The sequence below is a fragment of the Schistocerca nitens genome, chromosome 9, assembly GCF_023898315.1.
Source record: "Schistocerca nitens isolate TAMUIC-IGC-003100 chromosome 9, iqSchNite1.1, whole genome shotgun sequence".
NCBI lineage: Eukaryota > Metazoa > Arthropoda > Insecta > Orthoptera > Acrididae > Schistocerca > Schistocerca nitens.
This window is the reverse complement of record NC_064622.1, coordinates 11,529,282-11,554,940: the sequence shown is the minus strand read 5'-3', so window position 1 is coordinate 11,554,940 and position 25,659 is coordinate 11,529,282. Positions and strand designations below refer to the sequence as shown.

Here is a 25,659-nt window from a genome sequence, read left to right as displayed (position 1 = left end):
TCTAGAATGGTCACATGAGTGATCTGTAAGCAATCACCTTCGCAGACCTATTGCACCTGCCCAATATTCTAATAATAAACCAAAGTCTACCACCTGCTTTACGCACGACTGGGCCTATGTGATCATTCCAGTTCATATACCTACAAAGCGTTACACTCAGGTATTTGTATGAGTTGGCTAATTCCAACAGTGACTCATTGAGATTTTAGTCATAAGATACTATGTTTTTTTTTTCATTTTGTTAAGGGCACAATTTTACATCTCTGAACATTTAAAGCAAGTTTCCATCTTTGAACCACTTTGAAATCTTATCAAGATCTGACTAAATATTTATGCAGCTTCTATAAGATAGTACTTCATTATGGTTAACTGCTTCATCTGCATAAAGTCTGAGGTGACTATTAATAATGTCTGCAAGGTCACTGATATACAATACAGACAGCAAGGGTTGCAACACACTTCCCTGGGGCACACCTAAAGTTACTTCTACATCTGATGGTGGCTCTCCATCCAAGATAACATGCTCCATCCTCCCTAGCAAAAAGTCCTCAGTTCAGTCACAGATTTTATCTAATATGCCATGCAACTGTACTTTTGACGATAAGTGGAGGTGCAGTACTAACTCAAATGCTTCTCAAAAAACAAGAACTACTGCATCTACCTGAATGCCTTGATACACGGCTTTTAGGATGTCATGTGAGAAAAGTGCAAGCTGGGTTTCACATGACCAGTAATTTCAGAATCTGTGCTGACTGGTATGGGAGGAAGTCAATTTGTTCAAGACACCTCATTATATTTGAGCTCAGAACATGTTCTACGATTCCACAGCAAACCAATGTCAAGGATACCGAACAGTACTTTTGTAGCTTGCTTCTGCTACCCGTCTTGTGACCTGTGCTTTCTTCCACCTACTGGGCATGGTTATTTTGTTCAAGTTATCTGTGACAGATTACATTTAACTGAGGGGCTAACTCATCTGCAAATTGGGGATAGAATCTGACATGGATTCGACCAGACCCTAGGGCTTTGTTAAATGTTATCAATTTCAGCTGTTTCTCAACACTACTGACACTAATATCTGTTTCATTCATCTCTTCAGTGGTCATCATCATCATCAAGATTTCCTTCCAGTGAGCCGGGTAGGAACTTTGTGAATGATATGCCTCCATTGGTTTCTGTCCTGGTATAGCTTTCCCTCTCCACTACATCCCATGTTACTCCTCTCCTCTTGAGATCTTCCTTAACCTGGTGTGTCCATCTCTTTCTAGGCCACCCACTTGGTCTTCTTCCTGGTACCTCAATCTTCAAATACTGGCGTGGAGTTCGAGTCAGGTGCGTTCGCTTCACATGACCGAACCACCTCAATCTCAAAGCACTCATTCTCTCCTCTGTAGTCAATGTCATCTGCAGCTCTCTCCTTACATAATCATTCCTGACTCTGTCTCTCCTAGTTTTTTGTAGAGCTGACCGAAGGAACTTCATTTCACATGCTTGTATTTGACTCTCTTCTCTCTTATTTATGACACAGGCCCCTAGATTATACATCATGACTGGCAGGAGGTAAGTTTTATACAGGGTTTGTTTGGCTCTTTGAGGGACTTCCTTGTCCCAGATTAGATTTAATAGTTGGTGGAAGAAGCTAGATCCTTTTGTTATTCTGTTTAAGACTTCCAGTTTGGAACTTCCATCAAGTGATATGATGCTACCCAGATAATTGAAGCTTTTCACACATTCAACCTTCTCCCCCTCCAGTATGATGTGACAAGGTGTGGGTGTCCTGCTCATCTTCATTGCCACTGTCTTGTACCAACTCACAGTTATCCTGAATTTTTTAAATTTTGTGTTCCAGTAATCCAGTCTCCTCTTAACTTCCATTTCTGTCTCTCCCCAAATGGTGATATCATCAGCAAAAACAAAAGTGTTGAAATCTTCATTTTCTTCTTCCTTGATTTTTTTCATGATTGTGTCCATAAATGTAACAAAGAGTAAAGGGGAGAGCAAACTGCCTTGCTGATCACCTCTCTTTGTATTAAACCATCTTGATCTGCCACTTCCTACTTGTACACTGCACTCACAACCATCGTACAGCATCTGGACTTTTTTAATTAATGAATCAGGAACATTATGTTTTCTCAAGCATTCCCATATTTTATCCCTTGGTACACTGTCATATGCTTTTTCCAAATCCATGAATATTACTATCAAGTCCTTTCCTTTTTCCCAAAATTTCTCCAATTAACTGATGGAGGGAGAAAATGAGATCTATTGTTCCCCTATTACTTCTGAACCCATGCTGTTGTCCCTCTAATTGGTGTTCTAGAATTTTCCGCAATCTTTTTTCTATGACCTTTTCCATTATCTTAAAGGCAGTGTGATAACAGTGTAATTCCTCAGTAGTTGGTGCATTTCTTTCTACTACCTTTCTTGAACAATGATTCCTTTTTTCCATTCATCTGGCACTTTGTTTTCTTTCCATATCACCCCCAGCACCCGGTGTAAACATTGTATTCCATGGATTCCTGCTGCTTTACTCATATCCTCCGCTGTCAGCTCATCTACTCCAGCCGCCTTCCCTCTTTTCATCTGTTTCAAGGAATTCTCAGTCTCTAACCAAGAGATTGGATCCTGCTCTTCCTCTAATTCAATGATTTCGGTGTCACTTTCTTGTGCACCTTCTCCATTCAGTAAGATTTCAAAATAATTCTTCAACTATTCTCCGATACCTTCCATGTCCCTGATAATATCCCCATCCTCTGTTTCAATCGCTTTTATGTCTTCTCTATCAGATCTTTTACTTTTGGATAACCCATATAGCAGTTTTTGGTTCCCTTTGCCATCCTGCTCTAGTTTCTGGGTGAATATTTCCCAACTCTTCTCATTTCCTTCTGTCACAATTCTCTTTGCTTGGAGTTTCTTTTGTCGGTATTCCTTCTCCAATGTTGTCACCTTGTGTTCATCTTTTGGTACCAGCCCTTCTTCAGTGGTATGAGAATTAATTTGTGATAAAACTCCCGGGTTGTTCTTTTTAAAAGAACATTTCAAAACAGAGTTAAGCATTTCTGCTTTTGCTTTGCTACATTCAGTTTCTTTCTGTCTCTGTATTTCCTGTCCTATGCTTTTATTCCTGCTAAGCGGTATCTCTGTTTCTTTAGAAGTTTCTTCGCAGAGACAGTATACCATGGAGGACCTCTCCCGTCATGAAATGTTCTGAAGATGCATACCTATCCAGTGCATGGTCAACTATTCATTGAACTCTACCGTGGTCACACCATGGCATACAAACTCCAAATTTTTGTTTTCCGAGTGTCCAATGACTGATTCTTGCGTCTGGTTTTCACAGATTCTAGCATACAACCTTCATCATATATGGAACGTGTATGACCTCATTTGAAACCAGATATTGCCATTGTGTGCTTAGAACAACACAGTCAATTTCAATGCAGCCTCTGTGATGCAATTCCCACCATGCACCTAGCCAAGTATTTGTTCAATTTTATATGTTTATGATTTGTTACACATATTTTCAATATTTATTCTTACTTACATTTCAATTTGTTATTTTGTGGGTATATTTTTTCGAGGAAAAGTATACTGTTAGGGATCATAAAGAAATACTACGAATACTAACAGAAATTTCAGAAGCTGAGTTGAAAAGCAATGAATTTGATGATGATTTTGATATGGAAGAGGAAATTATTGAAGCTGACAAAAGTGAAACAGTCGCAAATGGGATGTGACAGTCAGGAAGCTGCTGCACATGATGATACAGCAAAACTATACATTTTATATTGAAGAAGACAAGGGAACTTTTAGATTAGTCAGCCCCTAACTGCAGGAAAAGCAAGTGCTTAAACAGCTTGTATATGTGGACAACGTAAAAAAAATTCCACCATTTTTTCCAATTAAAAAAACACTTCTTCCCGAGTGAAAATACACATTTTCTTGGTTGAAAATACACTTTCTCCATGTTATGTGACAGCATACTTTCCCTTGGAACTTTAAAACTTATCAATCCTTTGAAAGACACTGGTCTAGAACACTCTGGCACTTAAGAAAACGAAACCCAGGAAAAAAATAATGTTTTGGTAACAATTTCTGAATTAAGAAAGTATAAGTACAAATTTTACCAAACACAGCATGTTAGTTTCCAAAGCACTGGAATCAAGATTGTGATGCCGTTTTCTCAGCCAATAATAGCTCACGTCACTATCTTGTCAGAAAATGACAACAGACATCAAGAGCATAGGACAAGTGATGTAGTCAGCCAATAGCAACATCACTGTTAAATAGTGGAAAGACACAAATAGAAAAAGTTTAAATGAAGTATAGTACAGCTACAAGAAAAACTAAGCTTTCACATATAATATTGGTCTTCTTTTGAATGTGTTATCCTTTAAGATCTATCAAACATAAATGTGCCAGTAAAATTTTAAATGATGACATAAATGTCTGGCCTGGTCCTCAAAGTGTTAAGTTTTGAATGAGAGTAAAATGTCCTGTGATTTAAGAAAACCATAGAACATTCTCACACATAACATCATTAATCATGTGTAAAAGGAAATTATTTTTGAAAGTAATGCTTCTCCAACCATCATTCACAATATTTTCCCATGACCCGTTAAAAATATGTTGGTTTGAGCAGTTGCCAGAGAGAGCCAAAGACAGGTGCTACTGTGGATGCAAAGCTATGATGATGTAGGAAGCCTCTACTAGGTGTCTGCTCTGCTCATACACCTTTCGTTGGATTTTTGTTTGGAATTTCATGCGTAGTGGGGCATCATACGACCATGTGCAGCATGTTGTTTGGAGGGGACACAAGGAGTTATTTCACTTAGTGTGATTTTTTTATCATACCCTATCCACATAAGTAACGCAAAATTAAAAAGCAGTCCTTTGCACAATATTCATTTCAAAACTTGAGTCTACAGCTCAAAGTACTCTAATATTTTGCTATGTCTTAACTTTAAAATATACAATTCTTTTCTTTTCTTTTCTCTTTTTTTTTTTTTAATCATATTCTGCAATACCTAACATTCCCAATCAAGTGTACATCCATACAGCACTGTAAAAAGCTAGTAAGAAGTGATAAAAATATCTTGCAAAAATAAAAACACAGTTGTTTTATACACCATAAGTACGAACAGTAAGCGTTCTCTGACTATTTCAAATTGTATAAAAATTAACAAAGTTACTTCTGACACCAAGAAACTGTATAACTGGCAGTTTATATTCTACTCCTGGAGTAAATATAAAGCGTTGTGGGGGGTTACAATGACAAGACATGGTATGCTGCCAGTCTATAAGTTACTGAAGAATGGTGTTCTGTAAATTTAAGATGTAAAAACACAAATTAAGAAATATTGTCGAGCCCAGAGGAGGTACCAGCCAAGTGTTGAAAAACATGTCTTGTGTTCAAAAAACATTGTGTTTCACAGATGGTAGATATATAAAATTCTGCTAAAGCTTTTAATTGTGGTTTTTGATAAGCCAATTTTCTTGGAGTACTATTGCTGTATTATCCCACACTTGGTTCTATATTATGGCATAATGCCATACAGGCCAGAAGATGAAAACATGCAATTGAAGCTCAGGGAACATTTGAAACTAGCTAGTAGTGTGAAATGAAACACTTTGGTAAGTTTCAAATGAATTGACTGTCTCTGCAGAAAAGATTAATGAAAGCCAAATTTCTTCAGCATATCGACAAAAGTCACGGCATTGTTCTGCAAAGCAATTAAAGCTTAACTGCCAATAACCTGGAAATAAAATAAAATCAGAAAACTGAAACTAATAACATATTTTAGTCTTCCATAATTATGTGAATGTATTTTAATTCATTTGATAGCTCCCTGCCACAGACATGTTTTGTTTTCGTCTGACATGAAAGCTGTAAACAAAGAAGGGAACAGCAAAATCATAAAACATAAGCGCAGGTCACATGGAGACTACTCCCCAGTACAACTCTGACCACTCAGCACATGTGAGAATCTGGCAGCTTGGGCGCACCAGAAAAATTTTTCCGGGTGGCATCTGGCTGCGTGCAGCTACTGCTTACACATCTAAAAGCTAGACTTCAAGCAATAAAAAGCAGGAGAAGGTGCTGCTCACACACGACTTCAGCTTTGCACGTGCAAGTGAACCTGTTGGTTAACAGATCAAACAAAACTAATGTAAACAGTTGTGACATCACATTCATCAAAAGCAGTTTGTTGTTACAAAGTATTGCACAGCCTACGTCATAAGGCCTCAGACACATTTTGCTGTCAGCAGACACTTGTTTGTACACTGTGTTTTGATGCTGTAAACAACACATTTTCTTTGCAAATTAAGTTTTATATAGGTGTTTTTCTCTCATCTGTTTTATTACTGCAGTACTATGCTGAAGTAGTATGCTAAAGTAAAATCCTTTGTTACAGTATCAGTTATTACCAGTCAAAATTATAAAAATATAACTCAACGTAAAACAACAAAAAAAACCTGGAATTCTAAAAAGTTCCCAGGTTCTTCTCAGTGTTCTGCTGGATGAAAAAAATTCGTAATTTTCCCCAGATTTCCCGGTTGTCCTGGGGCATACACACCACGTAAAAACATTATCTAAATTTTAACTGGACCAAAATGGGCTGCCAAAACTGCAATTACACATTTTAGTTTTACCTCCTGATTTCAACAATGTGCTTAAAAAGGTGATGAACGTTGTGAACTCTGTTAAAGATAAAATGTTGCAAACTCAAATGTTTGGAATCATCTGTGAAGACATGGGTTCACTACATCAAAATCACCTTTTTCACACAGAGGTCGAGGCGTGCTGCTTGTGGCATGCTTAAAATGGAATTTAGTTCGCAAAAGATTGATGTGCTCTAGATGAAGAGAAAAAAAAGAGTATCCACAGCAAGGGAAGCTTTGAAATTGTTAGTGACATTTGCCACTTCTTACCTATGTGAATTAGAGTTCTTTTCAACAGTGAACATAAAAATTACATAGAGAAATAAGTTTCAATTACAAAATGATGTGGTTATTTGTATCTCAAAAATATAGCCACAATTTGACAAATTATTAATAAATAAACAGGCACACCCTTCTCACTAAAACTGTTGTATTTTCATGGCACTGTAGGACCTCCAACCCTTCTTACTATTATCTGGCCAAGTGCAACCTGCGACAGATATTGCTGGTGTCACCCTATGAGTAGAAAGTGTTAAAAACAATAAAATCCTTATAAGTTTCTAAATAATACAAATGAGACACATCAGTGATTATTCATCAAATTGCAGTTGTGCTGATAAAGTGCTGCGTATAATCACTGAACCATACCATTACTGTTATTAACTTTACTCTTCGTGGTATGACTTATGCTCTGCTGTATTGAAATAATGTGAGATAACTGAAAATGCAGAATAATAAATAGCAAAATGTTTACATCAGTACTGTTATCAAGATAAAAGAAGTACAGGCAAACCTCGCTTCACAAGCATCTCCTATAAAGATCGATTCACATTACAAGCATGCAATTTTGTAAAAGGCAATGTTTTGCATAATTAGTCTGTTCAGTGGCTTTTTTTGTCTTCGGTAAGCATTTCAAAAACCACCTGATGACCTAGATAGAGCTCTTCAGCTGCTATAGTTAGGCAATAAGTCATTTGCTGTTTTACGACATTCTGCACTGTTCATTACAGGCATCAACAAATGGCATTGCCGCTAACAATGCAGTATTCAGCTGTACTGTTGGTGACACTCCTAAGGTTGCAATTATTCTCTCCGGAACCTCCACTCCGGCCTTCTTGATGATGCTGCAAATTCTCTGTGACACCGTTGCAAGCACTCGTAACTTTGAAGAATCATGTAAATTCATTGGCTCGAAATACCTACTTAGGAATTCCATTTTAGGTTTGTTGTTGTTAACCAATACTCATTCAATAGAGCTGCCCATTAACCAATACGTAGAGAGATGTTTCATTCAACTAGCCGTTCTCTGTATTAGCACCCATTTTGAAGAGTTACGGAAAGACAAATGCCTTTTGACAATTTTCTGGTAAAAAAAGTTATGTACAGTATTACACAATAATTTAGTATTTTATACATTGTTTTAGTTTTTTTTGGGAATGCAATGCAGTATCCTATTTTTATGTCAATTCCTACAGAAAAATGTTTCGCACAAGTGTTTTGCGTTGCACGTAAGACTCAGAAGCGAATCATGCTCATTAAGCGAGATCACACTATACAGCCAGTTTGTAAAGAAGTAGACCTGTATTCGAATTTCTGAAAGTTACTTACTGCATTCTGTTCATTTAGTTATCGATCTGTTCCTGGAAACAAGTTTCAGGTTTTGCAGTTATTCATTGGTAACACTGTGTATTTACTAAAACAAGGAATTATGTAATTCTAATAAAAATAAATTTCACTTTTCTTAGGTCTATGGTTTTTGTACTACGGAACCCCTTCTAATCAGACATGCAATGGGCTGGTTGTTCCATTTACTTTCACAGAGTTTCAAAAATAGACATTTATTTTTAATTAACTGTGAAAAAGCCGAGGGCTAGTAGAAACCCTTGGGTAACAGAAGAAATATTGAATTTAATTGATGAAAGAAGAAAATATAAAAATGCAGTAAATGGAGCAGGCAAAAAGGAATACAAACGTCTCAAAAATGAGATCGACAGGAAGTGCAAAATGGCTGAGCAGGGATGGCTAGATGGCAAATGTAAGGATGTAGAGGCTTATCTCACTAGGGGTAAGATAGATACTGCCTACAGGAAAATTAAAGAGACCTTTGGAGAAAGGAGAACCACTTTCATGAATATCAAGAGCTTTGATGGAAACCCAGTTCTAAGCAAAGAAGGGAAAGCAGAAAGGTGGCAGGAGTATATAGAGGGTCTATACAAGGGTGATGTACTTGAGGAAAATATTATGGAAACAGAAGAGGATGTAGGTGAAGATGAAATGGGAGATATGATATTGCGTGAAGAGTTTGACACAGCACTGAAAGACCTGAGTCGAAACAAGGCCCCCGGAGTAGACAACATTCCATTAGAACTACTGACAGCCTTGGGAGAGCCAGTCCTGACAAAACTCTACCATCTGGTGAGCAAGATGTATGAGACAGGCGAAATACACTCAGACTTCAAGAAGAATATAATAATCCCAATCCCAAAAAAAGCAGGTGTTGACAGATGTGAAAATTACCAAACTATCAGTTTAATAAGTCACAGCTGCAAAATACTAACGCGAATTCTGTACAGGCGAACGGAAAAACTGATAGAAGCTGACCTCGGGGAAGATCAGTTTGGATTCTGTAGAAATGTTGGAACACGTGAGGCAATACTGACCCTACGACATATCTTAGAAGGAAGATTAAGGAAAGGCAAGCCTACATTTCTAGCATTTGTATACTTAGAGAAAGCTTTTGACAATGTTGATTGGAATACTCTCTTTCAAATTCTGAAGGTGGCAGGGGTAAAATACAGGGAGCAAAAGGCTATTTACAATTTGTACAGAAACCAGATGACAGTTATAAGAGTCGAGGGACACGAAAGGGAAGCAGTGGTTGGGAAGGGAGTGAGACAGGGTTGTAGCCTATCCCCGATGTTATTCAATCTGAGTATTGAGGAAGCAATAAAGGAAACAAAAGAAAAGTTCGGAGTAGGTATTAAAATCCATGGAGAAGAAATAAAAACTTTGAGGTTCGCCGATGACATTGTAATTCTGTCAGAGACAGCAAAGGACTTGGAAGAGCAGTTGAGCGGAATGGATGGTATCTTGAAGGGAGGATATAAGATGAACATCAACAAAAGCAAAACGAGGATAATGGAATGTAGTCAAATTAAGTCGGGTGACGCTGAGGGAATTAGATTAGGAAATGAGACACTTAAAGTAGTAAGGGAGTTTTGCTATTTGGGGAGCAAAATAACTGATGGTGGTCGAAGTAGGGAGGATATAAAATGTAGACTGGCAATGGCAAGGAAAGCGTTTCTGAAGAAGAAAAATTTGTTAACATCGAGTATAGATTTAAATGTCAGGAAGTCGTTTCTGAAAGTATTTGTATGGAGTGTAGCCATGTATGGAAGTGAAACGTGGACGATAAATAGCTTAGACAAGAAGAGAATAGAAGCTTTCGAAATGTGGTGCTACAGAAGAATGCTGAAGATTAGGTGGGTAGATCACATAACTAATGAGCAGGTATTGAATAGTATTGGGGAGAAGAGGAGCTTGTGGCACCACTTGACTAGAAGAAGGAATCGGTTGGTAGGACATGTTCTGAGACATCGAGGGATCACCAATTTAGTATTGGAGGGCAGCGTGGAGGGTAAAAATCGTACAGGGAGACCAAGAGATGAATACACTAAGCAGATTCAGAAGTATGTAGGCTGCAGTAAGTACTGGGAGATGAAGAAGCTTGCACAGGATAGAGTAGCATGGACAGCTGCGTGAGAAAATTACTGTACTAGTTTTTCGAAAATATTTTTCCATCTCTTTTATAAAGCACTGTCATAATAACGATTCACTTCACAGCAATCACGATTAAAAAAACTAAAGAAATGAGAAATGAACGAGATGAGAAGCAACAATTCCTTGGGAATCCCAATCAAGTCACAGAGCTATAAAAATTCGAAAACAACATCAACACACAGTGTGTCACTAACAATCTCGAATGAGCTCAAGATTACTAGATCCGCTCAGTAGAAAATGCTGTATTTCACGCCTTTTCTCACTGCTGCCAGGCCTAGTGACCTGTTGTTTGATTTGAAGCACAGTTACTGAAATGCATTACAGGAACCATGGTACAAAGTCTTGCATGTGAGGTTTGTGTGTGTGTGTGTGTATGTGTGTGTGTGTGTGTGTGTGTGTGTGTGTGTGTGTGTGTGTCGGAGGGGGGGGGGAGGGGAAGGGGGGGAGATGCATGTGTTGCACCTTTTTGTATCACATAACTACGAGATCATCTTTTAATTATGCTCTTACACGAGGTATTCCAGTTGCATGTGATATTTTTACGATACTATATGATCGGCATACAAAATCAGTACTGGACAAGACACTGTCCCCACACTGCCATTGCCACCCAGCAGTTAATGTAGTCCTTCTCCTCTCTTTGCAAACTTCTCAGAGCTGAGCTCTTCAGAGTCTGTAGAGGACTTAGTGACCTGCCATAGTTACATTCCACAGGTGTCTGAAGAGTTCAATAGACATCCCGTCATTTCCCTCCGCCACAAGCGTGTTCATATTTGAAGTATTCATATTCTTTACTACAAGTAAGTACCACATGTGAGTGTGAGTGACTTTACGATGTGCTTTCACAAAAACTGACCACATCTTTGTGACATTTTTACTATACCAGATGATCATCGTGAAACATATGTTTTCAGACATGTTGCACGTTCTGGTTGCACATTTAAAGTGAGTAAACTGAAGTCACTGTTGGGATCCCCGAGCAAAACTGTGTGAACACTAGGTGTTGCAACCTACAGTTTGAAAACACTTCCTTAGAGGCTTACTGACACAGCAGTACTGAGCAAAGAAAATTACACAAAATGTACTGGACACCTTCCTCATTCTTTGACGGGAAGGAAAATGTGTGTCATTATATCGGGCACCGCGGCACATGGTTATCGGTCGACTCAAGAGTCCTGCATGAAATGTGGCATGACACGACGTGCCAGTACCCACCAGGCTGTGATGTACTGCCAAGCCACAGAGGCATACAACTGTGGAAACAGACGAGTTGTGGTCGGTGAAGTCAACTACCCAACTGTGGCATACCACGTACTAATTGTCCCGGCGGGACAAAGCAAACCTGAGTCACCACTGAAGAGGGCACTGTCCCCTAACACACAGCTTTGTACTTCGGCGAGATGATCCCCTAAGACTGTGATTGCCTGTGGCGTACAAATTGCTGTAGATCGCATCGGAACTGAGTGCATTTTATCATTAACAATAAGATCCATTATAGTTGAAAATTTTTATTTCCTAAAAGGACAGCACAACCCAGTTTTGTGACCTGTGTCCCATCTTCAGATGCCACTGCAAAGTTAGGAGTAAATAATGATGCCTCTCCAAATTGTTTGCAGTAAAAAAGGTAAACAAAACTTATTCTAAAATTCTTAAGGAAAGAAAAACACATACATACATAACACATGACTGCATGAAGGTCTAATAATGAGATTAAATTACACAGGTTAAAACAGTACATCTTGGTACATGGCATGGTAAAAAATGGGAGACCCTTTCAGTTTCTATGGCTGCCAGAAAGCCTCTTGAAGAATAAGACTCCACATAAAAAGATGTAGGTCCCCAAATTAAAAGAGTGGAACCACCGCAAATAAAATCAAAGTATAAACTATTATGTGACACAGCAACCCAATTCTAAAAGTTACAAAGGTCTGGGGTTAAGGGTATGCCAAACGTGGATGAGCATAATGTTAGATAGATGGTTTTTCAAACAGTTGAAATGAGTAAGAAAAAGGGAGTATATGCAGACACGTGTTAATACATAATGTGACCACTGTATCAAGAGAAACATGCATTTTATATAGTGATGAGAGTGCAGAACCAAATTTAGGTGGGGATCTGCCTCTATTTTAGCCGATGCTGAAACCAGTGTCTACATCTACATCTACATGGATACTCTGCAAATAACATTTAAGTGCCTGGCAGAGGGTTCATCAAACCACCTTCACAATTCTCTATTATTCTATTATTCCAATATCGCATAGCGTGCGGAAAGAACGAACACCTATATCTTTCTGTGCGAGCTTTGATTTCCGTTATTTTATCGTGGTGATCATTTCTCCCTATGTAGGTCAGTGTCAACAAAATATTTTCGCATTTGGAGGAGAAAGTTTGTAATTGGAATTTCATGAGAAGATTCCGTCGCAACGAAAAACCCTTTTCTTTTAATGATGTCCAGTCCAAATCTTGTATCATTTCAGTGACACTCTCTCCCATATTTGGCAATAATACAAAACATGCTGCCCTTCTCTAAACTTTTTCGATATAATCCGTCAGTCCTATCTGCTAAGGATGCCACACTGTGCTACAGCATTCTAAGAGAGGATGGGCAAGCGTAGTGTGGGCAGTCTCCTAAGTAGTAAGGCTTTTGGAATTATGTGTGGTGTCTGGAACCCAGCCTAAATTTTTAGATTGGTGGCTAGTGTTTTACAGAGTGGCCAGCTCAAATATTTTATTCCAGTGATCGCCCAGCCATAACTATCTGTTATATTTTTATACTTTAATGTTATTAAGGTTTCTAATATTCTATAACCCATAGTCATCTCATAAAATTTTAAAAAGGGCACTAAAAACTTTGCTGTTGTGGGCCCATGCAAACACATCACCACCATCAACCTTCCCATTTTACCTACACTTTTGAACTGTTCAATCCACTCATAAAATTTTGTCATGATAAAATATAGCCCCCACATTGTGTTGGAGGTCTTCAGATGCGTCCCACTCCTGGAACATCTTCAAACCACAACAGGACTCTGGCTATTATTTGGTGCTGAAAGAGTGGTGCTGTCACATTTACTTCATCATAGTGTAAAGTGGTTGGTGAGGGCCTTCAGCTAATCTACTAACTTCGTCTACTGAAAACACATACAATGCAAAACAATGGAAGGAAGCTACTGAAAAGGGAGATATATATAAAACGATACAGACACAGAACAATATTACAATGAACTGAATTACGAGTTGTCATATTTTCATTATAAAACCATAAATCTCCTTTACAATGATCTGCTTTGCCACCAGTGCAATGTTTGTATTATTGATAGTACTTGTCAAAAAACACACACCTGTACCAAGATTCCTTTCCCACACTGCTTAGAGCTAGTAGGTATTGTGGAGATTAATCTCAACTATCCTAACTTTCTTGGGGCTTATTTTTAAGCTGTTCCAAATACTGGATGAATCATAAATTGTGTTTCACTGTCACATGCACGTTTTAACTTCACAGAATTTTCCGTACACACACATAACAACATACAATAATATATTGTAATATATTTACTTTGTTAAGTGCGTGCACTTCGATTTTGTTGGCTCCGATATCTCTCAGATCCCTCTCTGCATCATATTTCAGATCATTTGATACAGAAACCCAGATAGCCCTTTTTCTTCCCTTCAAGTAGTTCTCAAAGATTATTCCAGCTATTGTCCTGCCCTTACCGACTCCAGCTCCATCACCTATAACAAGCAGAAAGGAAAAGAATCATTTACTTTTGAGAAATATATTTACTACAGTCTAAAAATTAGATTGTAAACGAAAGAAAGAAGGAGAAGTAAGATGATAAAATCATCACTTCACCCAAAACATAACAATCAACATCAGCCATTGTGTATGCTGCATTTTCTGTTGGAATGTGGATTCAATTCTGAGGCATGCTCTGTCAATAAGGTTTGCCTGAATATAACATTCATACGACAACCACTACATATTAAAAAGAGGTCATACCAACAGTTCACGAATTTTCTCAAGACACGGAAACTTTGCGAAATCTCCAATTTGATCCTGTCCTATATTGAATTAATTTGTTTTCTGATTTAACATTCAAAATTTTTTATAGAACCTCAATGGTATTTCTGCATGACTTAGTGATCTGGAAGAACCGGTAACCTAAACTATTAACATACCTACCAGGACATGCCACGAAAATGTGACAAAAAAATTGTGTACTTCATTGCAAATTTAGCCTCTGTCATCACACAGTATTGGCTACAGTCAAATTAACTTTCCTACTTATTATTAAATATCTCCCCTAATGTGATGCCCCAGCACTTGACACTATCCTAAACTTTCAATAGTTTTCTTTAGGCATGATCCTTTGTAATGTGACTGCTAATATATTTTCCTCTCGTGCTGAGTGAGCTGCCTTTCCCCTATCTATACCTCTCCCCTCCCCAATGTGGGACCGTTAGTTTACAATGCTAGGAGAGTGTATCTACTTTTGTGTGTGTCTATCGGTAGCACTGTCATTTCTTCTAAAAGTAACTACTGGTCAGCACTTCTACCTCACACTTTTATATTTTCATCAAACACCTGTAATATTATTTCACCACTCCTCAAATACAATCTCACTGTAGATGTAAAACACACAAAACACACTGGAGTGTAATCAATCAAGCAGAGTTTGGAAGTGGCTAAATCAAAATGGACAACTTACACATCGTGAACAAAATTATAAAATGAGTACAATTTACTGATTTTCCTGGAAGTCCGATTTTGAGAAAGCCTTTGACTTAAGTTTCAACAAAATCTGTACTGATAGCCCCCAAAAGACAAGGCAACTATTTAACCTAAGTTGTAATACTAAAGCATACAATGTTAACAGCTAGCATCAGATCTGATCAGAATAATAGGAAACGAAGAATTGAAAGAGGAATGAAGCAGTCCTAAAGAAGATTTCAGATTCTTCAATAGGGAAAGTGAGGAAGAATATGGTTTAATGGAACACAGTTCAGTAACCATTGTTAAGCTGATAACATTATTCTATTGCCTCTGTTACAGATTAAGTTCAGCAAACAATCAAAGAACTCATTAGAGCAATTCCAAAAACTTAGGACTCAAAATCAATTACAAAAAAACTAACCTGATTTTTAATCAACATAATTAAAAGATATTAGTCAAATTAACTACAAAGTCACAGAACCAGCTGACGATTTTTTATCTTTAAAACAGTCAAAGTTAATAACTGGATCGAGATTGAAAGAAACATACAGAGAGGCTCTAGTGCTTTCAAGAAACTACATTATTTTTCAAAACTGAGCTTCTGAAGTATCCAAAAGGGAAAGGTTAGGAGCAACATGTATTAGCAGTTTTGACTTATGGGAGTGCTACTGGGACTTTAAATATGAAAACCATTCAAAACCTGAGGGTCACTCAGTGAGCGACTGAGAGCAGTAACTCGGGAACTCTGCAACAGGGCGCTGACAACAGCATGGTGCCGACAGGCATAGGACCAAAAGTAAAATTAATGTGACAATCTGACACGCTCGATTAAGCAGTACTTGCTACATGCAACTACTGTCTACTGAAACTACAGTCTCTTACAATGCAGAAGAGAGAAGTTGCCCCTTCGGAACAGAGATGGACGAACTTTCTCCATACAGAACACTTAATACAATGGCCTATTGCTTATACCGCATTGACGGGGTGTGCCGAGTGTGGTGGGCAGAGAGTGAAAAGAGGCAGGAGGAGGGAGGGAGGGTCGTGGAAAGGTGGCTGACGGCTCAGAGGGGGCAGTGGATGTGAGGGATAGGAATGCTGAGGGGGGGGGGGGGCAGTAGATGGAGGTGGCAGGTACAGGGAATAGGAATGTGAAAACAGCACTATACTGGTGAGTACATGTTGTGCACGAGGGCAATAAGGCAGAAGAGTGCTTTGTGAGGACAGAGGAAAGAAAAACGGTCAGACACAGACTGTGGGTGCAATGGCTTAGCGGAGTTGTATGCCACGAGTATCACAGGAACAAAGGATTTGTTGCAAGGATAAATCCTATCTGTGCACTACAGAGGCAGCAGAGCCCCCTGTGAAAGCAGTTGTGCCATTTACCACATCTGCTCCAATTTCTACCCAGCATTTTACTTCGGTACGACTACCATGAAACTGCGGCCGAGAGCAGAGTCGATCACCCAGTCTCAGAACATGCTTCTGAGCACAATGTGCTAGTTCTCAATGGCTGCTTCACAACACATGCCATCTGGATCCTCCCCTCCGGCACCAGCATTTTTGAACTCTGCAGAGGAGAACTACCCTTGGCACATGTGCTTTGGTCCCATAACCCTCCTGCCTTCAATCTTCACCAATTCCCCACACCCACAACCTCTACCTGACAGTTTCCCCTTCCTTCGCCCTCCCAATCCACACCTCCACACTACTGACGACGTGCAACGCATGAACTCACCAGCTCCGGTGTCCGTGTGTCACATTCCTACCCCATGCACCTGCTGGCTCCCCTACCCATATTTCTTTACCACACGCCCGCTGCTTCCCTCAGAGCCGTCAACCACCCTTTCCTGAACTGACCTCCTGTCTCTTTTTTCCTATTTTCTCCCTCTACCCATCTCACTCGACACACCTCATCATCGTAGACTACCTGCCAAACTGCAATTATTTTGTGTTCAGCTGGCACAATGTAAGTTGTGTGTGTGTGTGTGTGTGTGTGTGTGTGTGTGTGTGTGTGTGAGAGAGAGAGAGAGAGAGAGAGAGAGAGAGAGAGAGAGAGTGTGTGTATGTGTGTGTGTGGGGGGCGGGGGGGGGGGGGGGTGGCTGGGCTGCATGTGCTTGCGTAGGTATGTGTACTCTAGCTCTTTCCAGGATTTGTCCAAAAGCCAGGAAATTATCACTGTTTTTGTGTGCCTTTTGAAAACTTGAAATCACTATTTGGTAGGTTTTCTCCTTTATTCCTAAAGATTAACTAAAATTACATATAGGAAGAAATTTTTTTAACTATATTTCAGAATATGAGTATTATCAGATAAAAATTAACTTGCTGAAGTACCATACCTATAAGAAAGCCAGCCCGGGTTCCATCAGGTAGGAAATGCTCGTGCTGCTGGGAGGCGTAGGTTATAGCCTCGAGCTGAAGAGCTGACAGAGCCCCGGAGCGAACCGTCTCATCAGGCAGTGACACGGTGTACCACACATCCGTTGGTTCTACACTGGACAGTGATGCAGTTTCCACAACAGGATCTGGATGTTTCCTTCCCAGTTTCACTGTTTAAAAAACAGAACAAATCAAACATGTGCACAAAAAATGGATGTATACATTTACGATTCGTAACTGTTTTCTGCAACTTCTTCTACAAAAACAATGTGCTAACAGGGACTACACATAATCTTAAAGTGTAAAAACAAGACGTATTTTTTAGGTTAATGACCACATTACAATTGACACCTGCACCTACATCCATACTCTAAAAGCACATTACAGTGTGTGGTGATGCATACTTCTGATACCACTATCTTTAGCTCTCTTTCAAGTAAAGTTCGGAAACGGCGCATGGGAAAAAACAACTGTTGATAAACCTCTGTATGAGATTGATATGTGTCACTTTCTCGTTGCAGTAATTTCACGAGACATCTGTGGGGAAGTAATACATCACCCAACTCTCAGGACAATGACAGTAAACCTGACCATAATGCTCAACGCCTCTCTCATAGTGTCTGCCACCAGAGTTTGTTGAGCACCTCAGTAACACTCTCGCATCGAGTAAAAGATCCTGAGACAAAACACACTGATTTTCATCAGATCTTCTCTGTAACTTCTATCGATCCTGCTAGGTAAGGTTCCCGACTAATACCAAGCCACTTCTTTGGTGGCTTAATTACATTTCCTGAATGTTTTCCCAGTGAATCTCTCACTCACCTGTTTTTTCCACTGTTTGTTTTACATTGCCATTCCAGAAGGTTACTGGTAGGATTTTTCAGTACTTACTGTTTCCAGCGATTTGTCACCAACAGCGTAATCTAACATCAGCGTATACTCTTTGCCTATTTATGAGAAATATGTTACATATCCCCCCCATGAACCATGGACCTTGCCGTTGGTGGGGAGGCTTGCGTGCCTCAACAACACAGATAGCCGTAGCGTAGGTGCAACCACAACAAAGGGGTATCTGCTGAGAGGCCAGACAAACATGTGGTTCCTGAAGAGGGGCAGCAGCCTTTTCAGTAGTTGCAGGGGCAACAGTCTGGATGACTGACTGATCTGGCCCTGTAACACTAACCAGAACGGCCTTGCTGTCTGGTACTGCGAATGGCTGAAAGCAAGGGGAAACTACAGCCGTAATTTTACCCGAGGGCATGCAGCTTTACTGTATGATTAAATGACGATGGTGTCCTCTTCGGTAAAATAGTCCCCCATTCGGATCTCCGGGCGGGGACTACTCAAGAGGATGTCGTTATCAGGAGAAAGAAAACTGGCGTTCTACGGATCGGAGTGTGGAATGTCAGATCCCTTAATCGGGCAGGTAGGTTATAAAATTTAAAAAGGGAAATGGATAGGTTCAAGTTAGATATAGTGGGAATTAGTGAAGTTCGGTGGCAGGAGGAACAAGACTTTTGGTCAGGTGAATACAGGGTTATAAACACAAAATCAAATAGGGGTAATGCAGGAGTAGGTTTAATAATGAATAAAAAAATAGGAATGCAGGTAAGCTACTACCAACAGCATAGTGAACGCATTATTGTGGCCAAGATAGACACGAAGCCCATGCCTACTACAGTAGTACAAGTTTATATGCCAACTAGCTCTGCAGATGATGAAGAAATTGATGAAATGTATGATGAGATAAAATAAATTATTCAGGCAGTGAAGGGAGACGAAAATTTAATAGTCATGGATGACTGGAATTCGACAGCAGGAAAAGGAAGAGAAGAAAACGTGTAGGTGAATATGGATTGGGGTTAAGAAATGAAAGAGGTAGCCGCCTGGTAGAATTTTGCACAGAGCATAACTTAATCATAGCTAACACTTGGTTCAAGAATCATGAAAGAAGGTTGTATACATGGAAGAACCCTGGAGATACTAGAAGGTTTCAGATAGATTATATAATGGTAAGACAGAGATTTAGGAACCAGGTTTTAAATTGTAGGACATTTCCACGGGCAGATGTGGACTCTGACCACAATCTATTGGTTATGAACTGTAGATTAAAACTGAATAAACTGCAAAAAGGTGGGAATTTAAGGAGATGGGACCTGGATAAACTGAAAGAACCAGAGGTTGTACAGAGCTTCAGGGAGAGCATAAGGGAACAATTGACAGGAATGGGGGAAAGAAATACAGTAGAAGAAGAATGGGTAGCTTTGAGGGATGAAGTAGTGAAGGCAGCAGAGGATCACGTAGGTAAAAAGACGAGGGCTAGTAGAAATCCTTGGGTAACAGAAGAGATACTGAATTTAATTGATGAAAGGAGAAAATATAAAAATGCAGTAAATGAAGCAAGCAAAAAGGAACACAAACATCTCAAAAATGAGATCAACAGGAAATGCAAAGTGGCTCAGCAGGGATGGCTAGAGGACAAATGTAGGGATGTAGAGGCTTATCTCACTAGGGGTAAGATAGATACTGCCTACAGGAAAATTAAAGAGACCTTTGGAGAAAAGAGAACCACTTTCATGAATATCAAGAGCTCAGATGGAAACCCAGTTTTAAGCAAAGAAGGGAAAGCAGAAAGGTGGAAGGAGTATATAGAGGGTCTATACAGGGGCGATGTCCTTGAGAACAATATTATGGAAATGGAAGAGGATGTAGATGAAGATGAAATGGCAGATATGATACTGCGTGAACAGTTTGACAGAGCACTGAAAGACCTAAGTCGAAACATGGCCCCAGGAGTAGACAACATTCCATTAGAACTACTGACAGCCTTGGGAGAGCCAGTCCTGACAAAACTACCATCTGGTGAGCAAAATGTATGAGACAGGCGAAATACCCTCAGACTTCAAGAAGAATATAATAATTCCAATCCCAAAGAAAGTATATGTTGACAGATATGAAAATTACCGAACTATCAGTTTAATAAGTCATGGCTGCAAAATACTAACGCGAATTATTTACAGACGAATGGAAAAACTGGTAGAAGCCGACCTTGGGGAAGATCAGTTTGGATTCCATAGAAATATGGGGACACGTGAGGCAATACTGACCCTTCGACTTATTTTAGAAGCTAGATTAAGAAAAGGCAACCTACATTTCTAGAATTTGTAGACTTAGAGAAAGCTTTTGACAATGTTGACTGGAATACTCTCTTTCAAATTCTGAAGGTGGCAGGGGTAAATACAGGGAGCAAAAGGCTGTTTACAATTTGTACAGAAAGCAGATGGCAGTTATAAGAGTCGAGGGACATGAAAAGGAAGCAGTGGTTGAGAAGGGAGTGAGACAGGGTTGTAGCCTCTCCTCGATGCTATTCAATCTGTACATTGAGCAAGCAGTAAAGGAAACAAAAGTAAAGTTTGGAGTAGGTATAAGAATCCATAGAGAAAAAACAAAAACTTTGAGGTTCGCCGATGACATTGTAATTCTGTCAGAGACAGCAAAGGACTTGGAGAGCAGTTGAACGGAATGGACAGTGTCTTCAAAGGAGGATATAAGATGAACATCAACAAAAGCAAAACGAGGATAATGGAATGTAGTCGAATTAAGTCGGGTGATGCTGAGGGAATTAGATTAGGAAATGAGACACTTAAAGTAGTAAAGGAGTTTTGCTATTTGAGGAGCAAAATAACTGATGATGGTCGAAGTAGAGAGGATATAAAATGTAGACTGGCAATGGCAAGGAAAGCGTTTCTGAAGAAGAAAAATTTGTTAACATCGAGTACTGATTTAAGTGTCAGAAAGTCGTTCTCAAAGTATTTGTATGGAGTGTAGCCATGTATGGAAGTGAAACATGGACGATAAATAGTTTAGACAAGAAGAGAATAGAAGCTTTCAAAATGTGGTGCTACAGACGAATGCTGAAGATTAGATGGGTAGATCACATAACTAATGAGGAGATATTGAATAGAATTGGGGAGAAGAAGGGTCCGGTTGGTAGGACATGTTCTGAGGCATCAAGGGATCACCAATTTAGTACAGGAGGGCAACGTGGAGGGTAAAAATCGTAGAGGGAGACCAAGAGATGAATACACTAAGCAGATTCAGATGGATGTTGGCTGCAGTAGGTACTGGGAGATGAAGAAGCTTGCACAGGACAGAGTAGCATGGAGAGCTGCATCAAACCAGTCTCAGGACTGAAGACCACAACAACAACATGTTACATATATTAATGTTTTCAGTCTGCTGCCAGCTGCTTCACCAATCGTCAATCCTCTACAATCTCGTGGTGTTGCAGCCTTCCTACAGACAACAGCATCGGCTAGTAATGGTCCTATTGCACATCCTTTGGATATTCCCTAAGTTGCTTTTAAACTTGTTGATTTTGTTCCATTACTCATATTTTGTTCTCTAAATGACAGTGTGGAAATGTGTCAAATGCCTTCAAGAATTCGAGAAATGTGGCATCTATGCAAGTGCCTTTGTCTACGGCGTGCATATCTCATAGACAAACAAATCGTGTTGAGTTTTACAAGATCTCTGTTTGTGGAATGCATGCATTTTCATTCCCCAAAAAGTCATAATTCTTAAGCATAAAACGTATCCCACAATTCTACAACATATTGATGTCAGCAATATAGACCTATAACAAAGCATGTTTGTCTGTCTAACCTTATCGAAGATGTGAATTATATGCTTTTTTCCCTGCATTTTTCCAGTGAACTACGATAAACTATTGTTAGAAGAAGAGCAAATTCTTTCACATAATGTCTCTAGAACAGGCTGTTCCAGCTCGTCGGCTCCGTTGTGAGCCGCGGAGCGCTCTCTGCTCCAGGGAGCCGTATCGCTTGCTCTGACCATTCAAGTGGGCCAGCACGCAGGCAGGTGGCACGGCAGGCAAAAGTTTTGATGTGCCAGCTGCGTCGTACAAGATCGACAACCTCATACTCTTAGCTGCTAAGACGTGGTGACATGCTACACCAGGAAATACGATGTTCAGGAAATAAATAAGAAACAACTGTTTTACAAGAAATTGCATACTAAATTTATTGGGCCTCTGTAGCTTGACTTTTCTTTTCTTTTCATTACAAGATCGAAAAAATCAGGCGCCAAAGTGTTCGCAGCGTTAATGCGGAGGATGGCCTTCATTGTTGCATCCTGAAGAAACGATCGTTCCTTACTTTTTACTCTTTTCATTGCTGAGAAAAGCTGCTCACAACAATACGTAGATCCAAACATGCCCATGACCTGAGCAGCATTGTTGTGAAGCTTGGTAAATGTTTTTGGCTGTAATGAACGATACCATCATGACAAATCCAACATGTTGTAGCACCTGTCTGTCAACAAACTTGAATTTTGCTAATCAATAATCTCCAATTGAAGTGATGATGACAAGTCATCGGGGGAAACTGAAAAAGGAGTGCTGAACACCTTAAGTTCAATTTCCAAACTAGTGAGGTCTCGGAATCGTGTTTCAAACGACGTGATGAGCTGCTTTAACTTTGCTTGGTAATCGCCGAAAGTAGTACCTTCAGGTAGTTGTAAAGAAGCAAGACGATTGAAGAACGTTAAATGTCCATTAGTCATATGCCTCTCAAATAAACGTAACTTTTGCATGAACGCTTTGATCTGGTCGTGCATGTCAACGATTAGCTGCCCTTTGCCCAGCAATGACAGATTTAAATTATTCAGATGCATAGTTATGTCAGCTAGGAACGCCAGCTCTGATATCCATTTTATATCTTTCAGACAACGCATTTCTTCCCCTTTCATTTAGAGAAAAAGGGTTATTTCCTCACGAATGGCAAAGAAAACATCAAGAACTTTTCCCCGACTCAGCCAACGAACTGTACTGTGGTAAGGTATATCCCCATACTCTGCTTCCATATCTTTCAGGAATCCTTTGAATTGGCGATGACACCGCACAAAATTCACACACTTCACGACATCTTTCATTACGCCACCTAGCTCTACTGTTTCAGCGCACAGTGCCTCTTGGTGAATAAAACAATGAAGAGTCAAAATGTCTTTCCCGAATTCGTCCCTGAGTTTATTTTTCAAACGAGAAGCATAACCTTGGTGACACCCGATCATTTGTGGTGCACCGTCTGTCGCTACAGAATGGAGCTTATCCCACGGCAAATTCAAATTGTCCACTGATTCACAAACAACGTCAAAAATGTCACGTATTGGTGCGATGTAATCGAGTGGTACCGCATCCAAGAGTTCTTCAGTTACTTGCAGCTCCATGTCGACACCACACACAAAGACTGCAAGCTGAGCACAGTCCGATATGTCGGTGCTTTAGTCAAGCGCTAGCGAAAATGCAACAAAGCTCTCCGCCTTTTTCCTGAGCTGTGTCTCTAAATCCGCTGCCATGTCCAGGATTCGACGAGATATTGTTTGCTTCAACAGGCCAACCCCTTCAATTGCCTGCACCTCCCTTGGAAATAAACATTCTCCAACTGCTCCCATGCACAATTTTACGAGTGGTCCCACCGAAAACGGCTTGCCACTCGTCGCAATGATGTGAACGACTCTGTAGCTTGCTCGAATTGCAGATTCAGTAGTGTTTTCTCCACTCTCATTCACCTGAAAATTATAAACGCATTACAGAACACGAACTATGTTGCATGTATTGATACCCTCCGTATTACGAAACCGTTTTTAAACTTACGTCCCCTGGTATGTAGTTTCTAAGCCTGGCTATCAGTTCTCTGCGTCCAACGCCTTCTACCTGATCGTAGTGCGCTGCGTGAAGACGTGTATAATGTCGTTGTATATTGTACCTCTTCGCAGAATTAAATACTTTATGGCTTCCAAGACACTGCGGACGACCATCCCTCTCAATGAATAGAAAGATATCCTCCAATAGAGATACAGGGCTCCCGCGGCTAATCATCGCTGTCATTGAACACGGACTATTGCGTCAGTTACGGCTGCATGCGGCCAGGGGGCAGCGAGTTCGCTTTCCCCCTCCATGCGGGCTCCGAGCTGCCGCAGTGAGCGCGCCGGAGCGCTCCGGCTCCCTGGAGCTCGGTTGGAACAGCCTGCTCTAGAACCTCACAGGCATCTCATCTGGTCCTGTTGCCTTTTCACCATTGAGAAGTTTTAGGCAATTTTCTATTCCTTGGTGGCTTATGTCAATATCTGCCATTTTGACATTCGTGTCATGATTGAAAGGATGAGCTATTTTATGATGACCTATGGTGAAACGATTTTGAAGACCAAATTCAGTACTTCAGCCTTCTCTCTGTCATGTTCTGTTCTGATGCCAGTATGGTCACTCAGAGACCGAGTACTTGATTTCAATCCACTTACTGACTTTAAGGAAGTTCAAAACTTCTTACATTTCTTAATCATTAGGCAAAAACTTTACTTCGAAATGCATTGAATGCTCCTCAAATTACTCTCCTCAGGCTTACTTTGGCTTAATTCAGCTTTAGTTTGTCTAACAGGCTTTGATGTCACTTGAAGTGGAGACGGAGCTGTCTTTGCTTTTGCAGTAAATTTCTAACGCAGCTATTGAACTACAGTGGGTCCTTTCCATTCCTCACAACCTTGCCTGTCACATACTTGTCCAACACATATTGTATAATACTTTTAAGTTTTATCCTTATGTGCTCCACATCTTCATCCTCATCCTTAGAGTTGAATATTTGATGTTGACTGCTTAAATTCTCTGCAATTTGTATGCTGTCACTATCGCTAACTGAAAATATTTTCCTATCTTTTTTTCAACATCCTGTGTAACACCCATAGTCATTGATGCTACTGCAGCCTTATGATGCCCTCGTTGATATTAACTGATTTGAACAGTTCGGGTCTGTTAGTTACTAGAAGGTCTAAAGGCATTGCCTCATGTGTTTGTCTTTAATGATCTGCACAAAGTAATTTTCAGATAAAACATACAGAACAATCTCACTTTCTCTGGCACCAGTTTAACTGCAAGACTCTCCCATTCCACTGCCAGCAAGTTCAAGTCTCCCCTTATTATCATATTGTGATTAGGAAAGTAACTCGTGATACTATCCAAGTTGTCTAAGTGCTCTGCCTCTACAGCTACTGAAGCCGGTGGGCTAGAAAATTATGCAAAGATCACATTTGACTCACCTTTGACGCTTATCTTTAC

The 25,659-nt window shown here is 39.9% G+C and overlaps 1 protein-coding gene across 4 annotated transcripts in view; it reads right to left on the bottom strand.

Moving 5' to 3' along the window:
* The window catches only part of LOC126204419 (protein strawberry notch), a 264,401-nt gene that overhangs the window by 172,048 nt on the left and 66,694 nt on the right, over window positions 1–25,659 (bottom strand). For all 4 annotated transcript variants that reach the window (XR_007540499.1, XM_049938805.1, XM_049938806.1 and 1 more), the window contains 2 exons: window positions 17,495–17,704; window positions 14,000–14,175 (listed from right to left, as the gene is read on the bottom strand). Coding sequence is in view for 3 of the 4 variants with exons in the window: in XM_049938805.1 (XP_049794762.1) it covers window positions 14,000–14,175; window positions 17,495–17,704 (386 nt within the window). In the remaining variant the exon portion in view is untranslated. The remainder of the gene's footprint in view (window positions 1–13,999; window positions 14,176–17,494; window positions 17,705–25,659) is intronic.